The sequence below is a fragment of the Hoplias malabaricus genome, chromosome 1 (genome assembly GCF_029633855.1).
Source record: "Hoplias malabaricus isolate fHopMal1 chromosome 1, fHopMal1.hap1, whole genome shotgun sequence".
In the NCBI taxonomy this organism is placed as follows: Eukaryota; Metazoa; Chordata; class Actinopteri; order Characiformes; family Erythrinidae; genus Hoplias; species Hoplias malabaricus.
In genome coordinates this window covers 32,295,573-32,311,126 of record NC_089800.1, presented here as the reverse complement: position 1 = coordinate 32,311,126, position 15,554 = coordinate 32,295,573, and the positions used below count along the sequence as shown (strand labels likewise).

The window sequence follows — 15,554 nt, the reverse complement described above, 5'->3', positions numbered from 1 at the left end:
CATTCTCTTACAGAGTTCGGCCTCTGCAATATTCTATTATATATATATATATATATATATATATATATATATATATATATATATATATATATATATATATATAATATTTTGCGCTTATAATATATATTATAATATAATATTTTGTGCTTTCACATTGCTGTGATTGGACAGACTCAGATGAGGGGGTGGGGCCATTCTAAAGTCTCTGCACTTGACGTCAGAAGCGCAATCAGAACAGCTCATTTTATCCCATGTTTTCTGACTTACGCAGCACACCAAAAACTGACTGGGGGGTCTTGTTTCACAGTGTGTGGGTTGGTGGGCTCCAGATTCACACATTAATGTGAGCATGCAGCAAATGAGAGAGTTAATTCATAGCAGGTCCCTTTTAAATGTAAGTGTTAAAGTATGTGAATTGAACTGAGAGTGCTGGAGTCAAGGGGAGATTTTAATGAAACATTAAACACTGAGAGCATCTCCTCTCTTCTCTGAAGGTGTAGTGTGACACGGGGCTATGATGAATGCAGGAACATTAAAATAAATTGTGTAAACACTGGCGTCTTTACGGAGTTTGGAGTGGTACGGACGGATGGCATTTAGCAGAAATGGCACAGGCACCTGGCTCTGGAATCCATTTACTGATAATGACAGCCTCCAGAGTGAGGACTAATCAGGATTAGAGACCACCGGCTGAGCACTGTTCACATCTGAATTCACCACACACATCTGGATTATGGGAAAAGAAATGACGTTCATATCCAATGCCTTCTGTGTCGTCTTGGTGTCATCCACTCCAGAGATGAACCTCCTCGCCTCCTCATCACACACTGTACATCTTTCCTCGAGTCTTATTTGCATTTTACAACCTGCGTTCCTCGATTACTGTCTCTCAGACACAGTTATGGACTCTACACTGAGACTGGGCTGGAATTCTGATGCATCTGGATGAAAACACAGATGCTGGACTTCAGATGCATCAGGAATAAAGCTATAAGAAAATACCTATTTTACAGTGTATTGATTCATATCATCACTGTCACAGTGAAAATGTTCATTTCCACTTTTGTAATTTAACATGTTTTGACAAAGTCTTAAGTGTCTCTTTACAGTGTGTGAAACCTGCAAGAGAAATGGTCTTCAATTACCTGGAAATAATAAGAACCCACACAGACACAGGGAGAACACACCACACTCCTAAGTGACAGTGACCTAAGACGATGATCCCACCCAGGACCCAGAAACCCTGCAGCTGGGGACAGAGACAGACACCAACTACAGCGCCACGTTGCTGCTGTACCTCTACTTTCACCATACCCTCTGTTTACACACTCAGTGCGCTCCACTCTGCACAGAGCCGTGTTTACAGAGACTTGTTAAAGCCCCAGGGCTCACTCAACCTTCAGAGGATCTTGTCTGATTCATTAATGTCTCCTCTCCACTCCAGTGCTCTTCATGAGAGCGTTAGAGCCTTTTTCCCACCACCCTGGTCCCCCCTAGCCCCATCAGCAGGGGGTGGGGGAGGGGACAGGGTTAGGGTAATTAGCCACTGTGGCCCATCAGTCATGAGCAGGGGGCTTGTGGAAGAGTGGAACTGTGTTCCCTGGAGTGATGCAGTTCCTCTGGTGTGTGGAACAGTGGAATTGTGTTCTCTGCAGCGATGGAGTTCCTCTGGTGTGTGGAACTGTGTTCTCTGGAGTGATGGAGTTTTTCTGGTGTGTGGATCTGTGTTCTCTGGAGTGATGAAGTTCCTCTGGTGTGTGGAACAGTGGATCTGTATTCTCTGGAGTGATGAAGTTCCTCTGGTGTGTGGAACAGTGAAAATGTGTTCTCTGGAGTGATGGAGTTCCTCTGGTGTGTGGAACAGTGGAATTGTGTTCTCTGGAGTGATGCAGTTCCTCTGGTGTGTGGAACAGTGGAATTGTGTTCTCTGCAGCGATGGAGTTCCTCTGGTGTGTGGATCTGTGTTCTCTGGAGTGATGAAGTTCCTCTTGTGTGTGGAACAGTGGATCTGTATTCTCTGGAGTGATGAAGTTCCTCTGGTGTGTGGAACAGTGAAAATGTGTTCTCTGGAGTGATGGAGTTCCTCTGGTGTGTGGAACAGTGGAAATGTGTTCTCTGGAGTGATGGAGTTCCTCTGGCGTGTGGAACAGTGGAACTGTGTTCTCTGCAGTGATGGAGTTCCTCTGGTGTGTGGAACAGTGGAAATGTGTTCTCTGGAGTGATGGAGTTCCTCTAATGTGTGGAACAGTGGAACTGTGTTCTCTGCAGTGATGGAGTTCCTCTGGTGTGTGGAACTGTGGGACACAGTTAAAACAAGGAAAGTTACATTAAGCAGAAAATTGGATTAAAGACAGATACTGATGACCTTTGATAATGGATCAGAGAGTAATCTTTCTCTCCCTCTGACTGTAACATGTCTATTGTTCCTCTGAAATAAAAAGAGACAAAAGGAGGAAAACACAATAGAAACTGGATGATAACATGTTTATTGATGATATTATAAATCACCTGTCCAACCAGAACATGGAGCGGGGAAGCAATTTATTAAATAATTAGTCTCTCTCTCTCTCTCGCACTCTCTCTCTCTCTCTCTCTCTCTCTCTCTCTCTCTCTATTTCTCTTTCTTTCTCACATACTCTCTCGCTCTATCCCTCTCTCTCTATTTCTCTTTTTTCTCACATACTCTCTCAGGGCGACCCTGAACTGGATAAGCAGTTACAGATAATGAATGAATGAATGAATGAATGAATCTCACACACTATCCCTCTCTCTTTTCTTCTCTTTCTCTCACTGCTCCCTTAACACTGCGTGTGTGAATGAGTGTGAGTGAATGAGTAAGTGAGTGTGTGCAAGACTGTGTGTGTTTGTGAGCAAGCTTTTATTTTTCCTGTGTATTTTCCGGTTATTGTTTGTTTGCAATGCTTTGGGGGTGGTGTTCTCCCTGTGTCTGCTTGGGGTTCCTCTGGGTGCTCCAATTTCCTCCCACAGTCCAAAAACACACATTGGTAGGTGGATTGGTGACTCAAAAGTGTCCGTAGGTGTGAGTGTATGTGTTGCCCTGTGAAGGATTGACGCCCCCTCCAGGGTGTATTCCTGCCTGCGCCCAGTGATTCCGGGTAGGCTCTGGACCTACCGCAACCCTGAATTGGATAAGCAGTTACAGACAATGAATGAAATGATGCTTTGTGGGTGGCACCGTGGTGTAACAGGTAGTGTCGCAGTCACAGCTCCAGGGTTGGGGTTTTGAGTCCTGCTCCGGGTGACTGTCTATAAGGAGTTTGGTGTGTTCTCTCCATGTCCACGTGGGTTTCCTCCGGGTGCTCCGATTTCCTCCCACGGACCAAAAAAACACCCATGGATTGGTGGATTGGTGACTCAAAACTGTCTGTAGGTGTGAGTGTGTGAGTGTGTGTCACCCTGTGAAGGACAGGCACCCCCTCCAGGGTGAGTTACTGCTTTGTGCCCAGTAATTCCACATAGGCTCCAAACCCCTCCACGACCCTGAGCTGGATTAGCGCTCATAATGTGAGTGAGTGTGAATGTGTGTGTGTGTGGGGGGGGCTTTGATTTTTAACATCTATTATAACAAACTATTAAATAAAAGGGGTCTAAACTATGGGAGGCCTTCTAGGGAAAAAATACCCTTGCACTCTTGCACTGTATATCTCAGTGTAACAAGAAGTTAGTTTCTGAAGAACTGAGCATGCTTAAATGGGAAATAATGCTTAATAAACAAACATCCTCCTCTCAGTTTTTATCCGTCAGGTGCATGTGACAGAGCAGGTTCTCAAACACGGATCTGAAGTGAATTAGAGACAGAATCCACAAATACAGGAGACCCAGTAAACTCACAGCAGTGAGTTTGGGGCAAATGTTTGTTCATTTCTTAAAAATCTCAAAGCCCAGGTGTTTAAAATCTAAAGTTATTAAACAAATATTATTTCCCTCTGTGCTACTGAGCATGCATGAATCAGCATACATTTTTCAGTGTGTTGTGCGCAAGTGTTTCAGCATAGTGTGCAAGCTTTTAGGTGCCCTAGACGTCCTCTCATCTCTATCTCTATCTTTCTCACTCATCCCCCGCCTCTCTCTCTCCCCCATTTCTCTTTCTCTCTCTCTATGTCTCTATCTATATCTTCTTTTCTCAATCTCTTCACACATCTTTTCTCTCTTTCTGTCTCTAGTTCTTCACCCCTCTCTTTCTCTCTATCCCCCCCACCTCGCTCTCTCTCCCTCTCTCTGTATTATTCAGTGCAGGTGGGGAGTGGGGGGTGTATCTCAGAGTGTATTACACTCATCCTCCGCTAAACAGCTGTTGTTTTTATTATAATAATAAATTGATGATATACTACACCAGGTTATTAAAGTGTGTGTATTAAGGTGTGTGTGTGTGTGTGTGTGTGTGTGTGTGTGTGTGTGTTGTGAGTTCCTTGCCCTTGAGCAAGGCCTGACCTCCTGAATTAATAAGTCTGCCTCATCTTCCACACTTTTATTGTTAATATAATAATAATAATATTAGTAGTAGTAGCAGTAGTAGTGTGTTGTATTATTATTATATTATTGCAATTAATAACCTGTCCAATATTAACAGGTTGATTATATGTTATAATTCATTTATACCACATCAAAAACATTTATATTATTATATATGAAATTGCCTTATTGGTTTTACCTGTGTGCACACACTGTCCCCTCCCTGTTCCCTCCCTGTCCACTCAATGTCCACTCTGTGAGACACTCCTCCATCGTTGGTCCACCTTGTGGATGTAAAGTCAGAGACAGAAGCTCATCTGCTGTTGGACAGTGTTTGTTGGTCATCCTCTAGTCCTTCATCAGTGGATACAGGACACTACCCACAGGACACCGCTCACGGGAAACTACCCACGGGAAACTACCCACAGGACACTACCCACAGGACACTACCCACAGGACTTGGCACAGAGTCTGGTTCATTTTGGCGTCACAGCGTCCAGAGCAAATGTTTTATCTGTTTCCCCCTGGGTGTGTGTGTGTGTGTGCGTGCGTGTGTGTGTGTGTGTGTGTGAGAGAGAGAGAGAGAGAGAGAGAGAGAGAGAGAGAGAGAGAGAGAGTGTTCTGTTGAGCCCAGAGGCAGGGCTTAAGCAGAACACACACACACACACACACATTCTCTCTCAGCTGCTCCTTCATCTCAGCTCTCATTCGCGCTCTGGAGAAGGAGAAGTGAGCATCTCTCTCACTCTCTCTCTCTCTCTATCTCTCTCTCTCTCTCTCTCTCTCTCTCTCTCTCTCTCTCTCTCTTCGTTCCTGTCTCTCCTCTCTCTCTTTCTCCAGAGAAGTGTAGTACTCACTCTCCTTCTCTCGCTCTGTCTCTCTCTCTCATTTATCTTTCACTCTGTCTCTCTGCCTTTGTATAATTTGTCTCTTATTTCATTCCTGCTTTCCCTTCTCTCTATTTCTTTTTAATTTTCCCAATTTCTTTTTATCTCTCTCTCTTTTCCTCTGCTCTTGGATCCTCACTGCTTCTCTGTTTCGCTCTCCCTTTTTCCTTTCTGCTCTTTCATCCCCATCCTTCTCTTTCCTTCCTTCCCTGCCTCCTTCTCTCTTTGCTCTCTTCTCTCTCTCTCTTTCTCTCTCTCTCTCTCTCTCTCTCTCGCTGACTCGCGATGCTCTCTCGTCATTCTGTCTCGCGCAGTGTCTCGGAGCAGGATGAACTTACCTCTCTCCGCTCTCTCTCTGTTTTTCTGCCTCTCTCACTCCCTCCTCTCTCTCTCTGTCTCTGTCCTCACTCCACCGTGCCGTGCTCACCTGGAGCCCTGCCCCCTGCTGGCACCAGTGGTTCACGCACTGCGCGTGGGGGTGCTGTTGCCGGTGCGAGAGCCGGGCCGTGTTCAGGCTGCGTTCGGACGGGCCCTGCAGTACCTGAGGCACGCACCTGCCACGCTGCTGCCTTACAACTTGAGTGTGCAGGTGCTGTGGGCGGGGCCTGGAGCAGGACCAAGTGTAGGGGCGTGGCCTCGGAGGCGAGCGCAGGACCCGGACACGGTGCTAAGACGAGTGTGTGAAGAGCTGGTGGCTGGTGGCGTGTCAGCGGTGTTCGCCTTCCCGCAGAATCGACGCGAGCTGCTGCAGGTGGAGTTCATGGCGATGCTGCTGGAAATTCCCTTCATTAGCATAATCGAGCAGGGAGAACCAATCAGCACACAGGTGAGGCAGGCTCTACTTTCTGTATTGCATGCTTTAAAGGAACAATACATATTTTTTTCCATACTCCTGAGGCTCCCCCTAGTGTAATTTATTTTTACAGCACTGTACTGAAATCAACAGGGAGGGGTAGGGAGTTACATAGTGCAGTTTCTGCAGTGTTGAGCCCAGAGCAGCAACATCAGAGGCTCTATTCTCCCTGTTACAGCTCAGTGGAGCATCATAATGATTCTGAAGCTGTAACTTTAAGGTTAAATTATTATGTAGTGTTCCTTTAATGAGCTCTCTTTTTGGAAACGTGTTGTCCAGGGTCATCTGGCCTGGCATCTACACTTTTCTAGTGCGGCTTTAGAAGGACATTGCTGTGAGGTTTTGGAAGGTTCAGGAAGGACCAGAGTCTGGGTGGAATGAGTGTGTTTATACCCCTCTAGCCAGCACTTAGTTCAGGCTCATGTGTAGCTGCTACACTGTGTCCTTGAATCAAATCAAATCAAATCAAATTTATTTGTATAGCGCCTTTTACAACTGACGTTGTCACAAAGCAGCTTCACAGTTTCAAAACAGAACATTTAAATCAAAGCCCAATGCAAGCAAGCCGAAGGCGACAGTGGCAAGGAAAAACTCCCTCGAGGCTGGAGGAAGAAACCTTGGGAGGAACCAAGACTCACATGGGGGACCCATCCTCCTCTGATCAAACTATAGATTGAATTTTAAATGATCACCAATGAAGTGTCATTATGCTACATAATAATAATAAGGTGAGCAGCTGGTCTGGTCTGGTCTGGTCTGCAGGAGAATCCAGCAAACAATCTTCCATCAGTGGTCCACCATTCTCTCAGAAAACAGTAAAACAGTAAAAGGGAAGCAGTTAGTTTAGTTGAGTGCAGCAGAGCATGTGAATATTTTCTTTAGTGTAGTGAGGGATCTGACTGTAACAGACTGGGAGTAGGGAAACCAGAAGGAGCTCAGGCAAAGACATCCTTTCGTTCCAAGCAAGAGAAATTGTGAGCACATCATCCACGTTTACCCTGATTCTCCATGTCCATGAGTTCTTGAAATGACAACCTTAAACTAGACAGAGGTTAGTTGCCAAAGGATAAACTGAACAAGTGTGTTTTGAGCCTAGACTTAAACATAGTGACTGTGTCTGCGTCCCGAACACTAGCTGGAAGATTGTTCCAGAGCTGAGGGGCTTTGTAGGAGAAGGCTTCCCCCCCCCCCGCTGAAGTCTTATGAATTCTGGGTACTAGTAAGAGGCCGGCGCTCTGAGATCTGAGTAATCTTGGTGGTTCAAAGTGTGTGATGAGGTCTTGCAAGTATTCAGGGGCGAGACCATGTAAGGATTTATACGTGAGTAAAAGAATTTTGTAATCAATACGGAATTTAACTGGAAGCCAGTGAAGGGCCGATAATACTGGGCTGATATGATCAAATTTTCTAGTTTTAGTGAGGAACCTGGCTGCAGCATTTTGAATTAACTGGAGTTTACTCAAGTTTCTGCTAGAGCATCCTGATAAAAGTGCATTGCAATAATCTAATCTTGATGTAATAAAAGCGTGAAGTAATTTTTCCGCATCTGGGAGGGATAAGGAATTTCTTAACTTAGCGAGGTTCCGAAGATGTAGGAAAGCTGTTCTTGTAATGTTACCTATATGCTGATCAAATGATAGATCTGAATCAATTATAACACCCAGATTTTTAGCTGATGAGCTCGGGAGAACGGGGAAGTCAAAATTATGTATTAAGTCTGATACCTTATTTATAGCAGGTTTTGGACCTAGAAGGAGAACCTCGGTTTTGTTGCTGTTTAGCAGAAGGAAATTGTATGACATCCAATGCTTCACTTCTTTAACACAGTCCTCCATTTTCTTTAGTGTAGGTTTGTCATCTGGTTTGGCTGATATGTATAACTGTGTGTCATCTGCATAACTGTGGAAGGTAATGTCATGCCTGCTAATAACTCTGCCCAGTGGCAGCATGTATAATATGAATAGTAAAGGTCCTAAAATGGAGCCTTGGGGAACTCCAAATTTCATTTTTGTATGAGTAGAAGAAACATTATTTACGTTTACAAACTGATAGCGATCTGTGAGGTAAGACTTAAACCATGATAGGGCTGTTCCTGTGATTCCAACCATGTTTTTTAATCTTTCTAGCAGAAGAGTATGATCAATTGTATCGAAAGCTGCACTGAGGTCTAGTAGAACTAGCATGGATACGCAGCCTCGATCAGAGGCGAGAAGAAGGTTGTTTGTTATCTTAACTAAAGCTGTTTCGGTGCTATGCTGTGGCCTAAAACCAGATTGAAATTTTTCATATATGTTATTCTTATGCAAGTATGACCTAAGTTGTTGGGCCACAACTTTTTCTAAGATCTTAGATATGAAGGGAAGGTTAGAGATGGGTCTGTAATTGGATAGTACACTAGGATCAAGATTCGTTTTTTTGATCAAGGGTTTAATAATTGCTAGTTTAAATGCTTTGGGTATGTGACCTAGTCTAAGGGACGGATTTATGATTGTTAAGATGGGATTGATTACAACTGGTAATACTTCTTTAAATAGTTTTGTTGGTACTGCATCAAGTGTGCAGGTCGTACAATTTGACGAGTAGATGATTTTCTATCTGTGTTTCTACCTTGAAGTGTTTCAGGGGTGTCCAAACTCCATCGACCACCAGAAATACTGACAGCAGTACAGATCTCAGGACAGTAGTGTGAGCTCTTTAACCTCTAGGGGGTGTGACAGAGTGACAGATTATGACACAATATGGAGACAGGTGGCGAGCAACCAATAAATTCAAGGCTTTCTGTACTTTATGCAAATGAGATGGGCCTCTCACCAATCGCAGAGAAGTGCCGTCCCTGGTCACCACCCTGGACATGCCCACAAGTGACATCATGCGTACCTCTGAATCCACCATTGACAAGCGAGGGGCACAATGAGTGATCTGTCGCCCTCTAGTTTGAACGAAAGGGTAACATGTATAGCAACATTTCATGACAGTCAGTTCTTGTGGGGTGAGGGCGACCTGACTCTTCAAACTGAGATTTTTCAGAGTAACACTCCAAACAGAGGGTTATGACTCCTTGTGAATCTCCGGTGAGACACTGCACAGTGCCCAAAGAAACCCACAGATTTCAGTATTTATCATCACCTGTTTAATGTAGTTTCAGTGGCTTAAGGCCGTTTACTTCAGAACAAGCTGAAACCAGCATGAGTAGCAGCTGATGTCTCTGCAGTAACTGTAAATTTACAGTTCCACAATAAATAGCAACCTTTAAGGTGGAACTGGAAGTTTCAACAGACATCTTCAGAATAAAAATCTGAATTCAGTTCCATATCACAGAAGAGTGAGGAGAGGGGGATAATATATGAATGTGGAACTCTTCTAAAGGTGAATAAGGCCCTAAATGTAACTAAAATACAGCAGCTCCTCTGATATCACTGCAGACTGGTGCAGAGAATGAGAAATGGGATTCACTCTACACCCAGAGCTGTGTTCATTTTGGTTGGAGTGCTTTCACTGACCACTCTATAAACCCTTCTCCCACTCATGCCAAAGTTGGGGTTATGGTCAGGACTGTGGTGGTCAGTTTATATGTGAAGATGATTCCTCATGCTCTCAAAACCTGACCCAACATTGTCCTGGACAATGGCCACACCATTAGGGCAGAGAACACCCACTGCTGGTATGACCTGGTCACAAATCTCACAGAACACGTGACCTTTCCACGCTGGACAATTCTGAACCCAGGTCTGGTCATTTCTAGCTGTTCTGAAAGTTTCCTCCCTGGTCGTGAGGTGTCTCCTCAGAAACAGCAGGTTTAAATAGAAGCTACTTACTGCAGCAGTCAATGTTAAATAAACTGCTAACTCTTATTTATATCCATCCCTGCAGGTATCAGCCAATCAAACGTTTCTCAGGATCTGCATATTTAAATCCAGTGTGTGGTCGGGGTGTTGACTGGCGGTTGCTATGGTATACCACATGGTTCATAAGTTTATAGGGGGTTGCTAAACTATTTCTGATGGACGCTATATTGCTGGTAGTTGGTTCTCATGGTATTCCTAGTGGTTGCTATGCAATTTCAGGTAGTTGGTATATTGTTGGTAGGTGGTTGCTATGGTATTTCTGGTGGTTGCCATGGTATTTCCCATGTGTGCTATGTATTTCTGATGGTTGCTATGTCACAAGTAGGTGGTTGCTATGGCATTTCCGGTGGCTGCTTTGGCATTTCTGGTGGTTGCTATGGTATTTCTGGTGGTTGTTATGTCATGTGTAGGTGGTGGCTTTGGCATTTCTGGTGATTTCTGTTGTATTTCTGGTGGTTTCTATGGTATTTCTGGCAGTTGCCATGATGTTGCTGTGATATAATGCTATAACATTGCTTTGTGGAAAAAAAATTAGATTAACTCTCTCTCTCTCTCTGTCTATGTGTGTGTGTGTGTGTGTGTGTGTGCGTGTGTGTGTGTTTGTGTGTGCTTGTGTGTTAATCCTGTAGAGGGCAATTTTATTAGAGTTCAGTGAGCTGTTGTTGATTGATGTTTATAGAGAAATTGTTTCCTGTTTCTGTTTGAATAGAGGCATGCTTTATGCAAATGAGATGTAGATGAGGGTAAATGGGGGAGTGTCCTATGTAAATAATGTAAGTACACATTTTCACCAAAACTGATTTATTCATTCAGATTGTTTCAGCCTCATACGTCAAGCTTATGTTTATACATCATTAGAGCACTGTGTGTGTATGTGTGTGTGTGTGTGTGTGTGTGTTTGCTCGTGTTTTGATGTAGTTGTGGGAACATGGAAGGACTTTTTCAAATTTTTGATGACTTCTCTTCTGATACTTTTTGAACTGTGGAATGTGAAATTATTAAATTGGTTACTGAGGTTAAGGTTATGCATAGGTGAACGAATTGATGAATGAATGCTTCTAAAGCTCCACCTCCCCTCACCACACAGCAGCAATAAGGTCGAGAGGAGGCGAGATAGAGGGACAGAGTGGTTTATTGAAGATGGGAATGGACAGGAGGACAGAGAGAGGGACTACAGGGGCAAATTAAGACAATGGGGGGTCACACCGAGCCTGTTTCTGTTCCAGGAACTCCCCCTGGTGTCTTTACTCTCCTCAGGACCTTTGTTTTACACCTTGATGGCGATGTTTATTCAGCACAGCGTCCCCCGCACTACATCCAGGCATTGGGCTCGACACAGAGCGCAGGGACAGTGCCCCCTGCTGGACCCACTTCGTCCATCAGCAGGTTCTGATGGATTGTTTAGTTGCTGCAGGTCTGCAGCCGGGCTCTGCTCTCGTCTCTGATCAATAACACACTCATCAATAACACACTCATCAGTTTCAGATTCCCCCGCATTGATCAGAAACTGTCGCCAGCTCCAGCTGTCACTCTCTCTCTGTTTTTCTCTTTCAAAATTTCTCCCTCCATCAGCTTCAACATCACTGACCACATCACTAACTAGAACCCTTACCTCTCTTTCTCTCATACTCTCTCTATTTCTCTTTCTCTGTCTCTCTCTCTCTCTGTAATCTCTATCTACCTCTCCATCTTTCTTACACTGCTCTCCACCCTATCTGACTATTGCTTTCTTTGTCTCTCTCTCTCTCTCTCTCTCTCTCTCTCTCTCTCTCTCTCTCTCTCGCTCTCTCTCTCGCTCTCTTTCTCACTCTCTCCCCTTTCTTACTTGCATTCCCCCCACCCCCACCTTTTAATCCTGTAAAAGTGAAGTGGTTTGTTATTAGGAAGAAAGCTTATTTCATCACCCTGAAAGCAGCCAAAACATTAAAGCTCCTCTCTACAGTTCTACTTACACACTTTAGCACTGTAGCTGTTGCTCTGCATACTTTGTTAGCTCCCTATCCACCTGTTCTTCAATTATCAGGACCCCCACAGAGTAGGTATGATTTCCCTGGTGGATTATTCTCAGTGCAGCAGTGAAGCTGAGGGGGTTTTAAAATTCCAGCAGCACTGCTGTGTCTGATCCGCTTGTACTAGCACAACACACACTAACAAACCACCACTACGTCAGTGTCACTGCAGCACTGAGAATGCAGCACTGAGAATCCACCACCCACATCATACCTGCTCTGTTGGGGGACAGTGGGGGTCCTGAGTGTTGAAGAAGGTAATGTGAGGAAATTTTTTTTTTTTTACCCTTTAAAGGCCTTGTCTCCTTGTGGTGTCCTGGTTTTCCCAGGAGAACAGTCCAGACTCTGTGTGAGCTGGGGGCCGGGGCAGGTGTGTGCGTGTGTTGGGGGTGGCGGTCGGGTGGGTGTTAGTATTCTCCTGGCCTCTTTGCTCAGCTCCGTCTCCAACAGTGCGGCCAAATGCAGAGGGTTTTTTTGGCAGCGAAAAAGCATCAAAAGAGTTTTTTATCTGTTACTCGTGGGCAGCACACAGCCACAATGGACCGAACCGGCCCGAGAGTGGACAGAGTGTGTGGGCCAAGCACTTTCTCCTATGCGGGGCATTAAAGAGACGGTCTGACAGGAAAATAACCTTCCCTCGAAATCCAGCACTCGCAGTTATGCAGTCCACAATCGCCTGAGGCTCACTGCTTTTAAAGTAGTTTTACATCCAACACAGGCCTTGTCTCTCTGTCCCCAGACCCTGAGGGTGGAGTTAATTTAGTCCAAATGTAAACTCTCCATCTGAGTGAGTGTGAGGACATACTCGTCCATTGTTTCTTCCTCATGAAGTTCATTAATCAGGAGGTGTTCCTTTCTCCACTGCAATCAGGTGAATCCCAATCCTCCCTTTACCTGAAGTATGAGGGTAACATGACCCTTCAAATTGAGATTTTTCAGAGTCACACGCAAAATGAAGACTCTACAATGCTACGAGATGAGGATGTGGCTCTATTCCTGCTCCATAGGTGGGTAACACTGACTTATATTTACTGTTTCGGATCACTTAAGGTGGAAATGTCTACAAACTCAGGAGACAGCTAACTGCATTACGGAAATATCTCTCTCTCTCTCTCTCTCTCTCTCTCTCTCTCTCTCTCTCAAAACCTAAACAACTCCAGTTACAAATGAGTTTCTGTGGGAATTCAATCAGTGAATAAAACCTTACAGAACAGTCACACTCCTTATTCAAACACACCATTCCACATTAAAATAAATGGATCCTCTGAATGTAAACAAACCAGAGAGAACAGTGTTTCCATCACAATCATAGATGTTTCCTTTATAGGAGAGCAAAAGCCTCTGTGGTCAGTGCTAAGGAGAAAACTCAGACTAATTATCATTTAAATGAACAGGCGGTGAAAGTGGATGTTCTGAACAGCTTGTGGGGCAAAACTAAACAACTCAAGTTACAAATGTGTTTCTGAGGGAATAAAAATGTACATACACTTCAGCCACCAACAAGATACAATCACTTCTTACTCAAACACACCATTCCACCTTAAAAGGCAAGGAGATTCTGAATGTAAACAAACCAGAGAGAATTGGGTTTCCCCACAATCATAGACATCTCCTTTAAATGGTGGTACAATTACATTCTGGCACCTGATTCTACTGTAGCATTTAATGTGGAACTGAAGGTTTGATCAGAAATATGCAGAATAAGAATCTGAACTGAGCTCCATATCACAGAAGGGTGGGGAGAGGGGGATTATATATGATTGTGGAACTCTTTTGTGGAAAAAAAGAGGATTGTGGAAGGCGAATGTGGCCCTAAAAAAATATCCAACAGCTCCTCTGATATCACTGAAGACTGGTGCAAAATAGCGCTAGTTGTCTGGGAATAAAATTTTTATTTGTGTTCTGATAGCATATCAGGATCTCGAAGGGTCGCCCCATTTCATAGGGGGATATTTTAACCACTACACCCTGTATCTCACCCCAAGGAGGAGGGGGGAAATTAGAAATAGGATTGGGCCTCATAGTCTGCGCTGTCCTGTAGAGGCTTTAGAAAATGTGTTGGAACATAGCTGTGAGGATCTGATGGTGTGAGAGTGTGACTGAGGTCAGGATGGTGAGTCTCCAGGGTTCTGCAGTAGGACGTGGGCTGGTACAGATTCACACTCATTTCCCATCACTCCTGCGCGCAATGGAGCTCTGTGTGTGATTAATCAATATTATTGATCAGTGTCCATGATTGCCCCACTTTAGCACAGTCCGAGCTGGGCGTTGGGGTATTTAGCGCCCCCTGTGTTTCTTAACGCTCCTATTGCCTTGTGTTCCAGAGAGAGAGAGAGAGAGAGAGAGAGAGAGACTGTGGAGAACTCCTGGAGAAAGACATCTCTCTCTCTCTCTCTCTCTCTATATATATATATATATATATATATATATATATATATATATATATATATATATATATATATATATATATATAGCATCACATTTCAAACTGTAGGGGAAGTGTTTCGGGATAATGTTGTGATTGGTCGCAGGAGTGTTAGGGGCATGTTTTCAGGACAGCGTAGTGATTGACCACGGGAGTGTTAGGGACGTGTTTTAGGAGGGCATAGTGATTGGCCTTTAGGAGTGTTAGTGGCATGTTTTACGCGTAGTGATTGGCCACTGGAATGTTACGGGTGTGTTTTAGGAGAGCGTTGTCATCAGTCGCAGGAGTGTTAGGGGCGTGTTTTACGGGAGCATTGTGATTGGCCGCTGTAGTGTTAGGGGTGCATTTCAGAAGAGCATAGTGATTGGATGCAGGATCATGTGAGGGATGAGTTTCAGGAGAGCTTTGTCATTGGCCACTGGATTATTGGGGCGTGTTTTCCAGAGAGCATTGTGATTGGCTGCTGGATTATTAAGGGTGTGTTTTCAGTCATCTGGCATCTGAAACATCTATACGACTCCTGCCAAAGTTTTGGATGTTGGAGGTGATGCTGCCCCAGCAGCTAATGGAGGGGAGGAGGGTGATTTCGTAAGAGGAGTGTTTGTGGTGTATGGATGCTGTTTCAGAGCTGTTAAGTTTCCTGAAGGTCTACTTTAGTAAATTAAAAACCAGAGACAGAACAAAAGCTATAAATCTGTCTGGACGAGGGAGAGAGCGCGTCCACATTTATTTGAAATGGTTCTGCTCATGTAGCGGACGTGGTGGAGAGGTTTATTCTGGCTGGACTCTGGCGGGTGATTTTTCTCTCTAATGTGTTTTGTCGCTACTGAGTGACTTCACTTCTCTGGACAGTTAAAAATGGCCGGCGTCCGTCCGTCAGCTGGGTCTCTTTTGGAGCAGAGGGCTTGAAATCTTAATTTAGTTCCTCTGTGATTTAAATGAAAAGAGAATTTCTTTCCTTTCCCATGACTGTGTCCTCTCTCCCAAGACAGGGAAGAGGTGTTTCGCTGCGTTTCACTCCTCTTCTGCTCTTTCTCTCTCACTCTGCTGCCATTTCTGTTG

The 15,554-nt window shown here is 44.4% G+C and overlaps 1 protein-coding gene across 1 annotated transcript in view; it reads left to right on the top strand.

Moving 5' to 3' along the window:
- The first annotated feature begins 5,688 nt into the window (after nucleotides 1–5,688).
- Nucleotides 5,689–15,554, top strand: part of grin3ba (glutamate receptor, ionotropic, N-methyl-D-aspartate 3Ba) — a 145,624-nt gene continuing 135,758 nt past the window's right edge. The window contains exon 1 of the mRNA XM_066662397.1: nucleotides 5,689–6,186. Within this exon, the coding sequence (XP_066518494.1) occupies nucleotides 5,689–6,186 (498 nt within the window). The remainder of the gene's footprint in view (nucleotides 6,187–15,554) is intronic.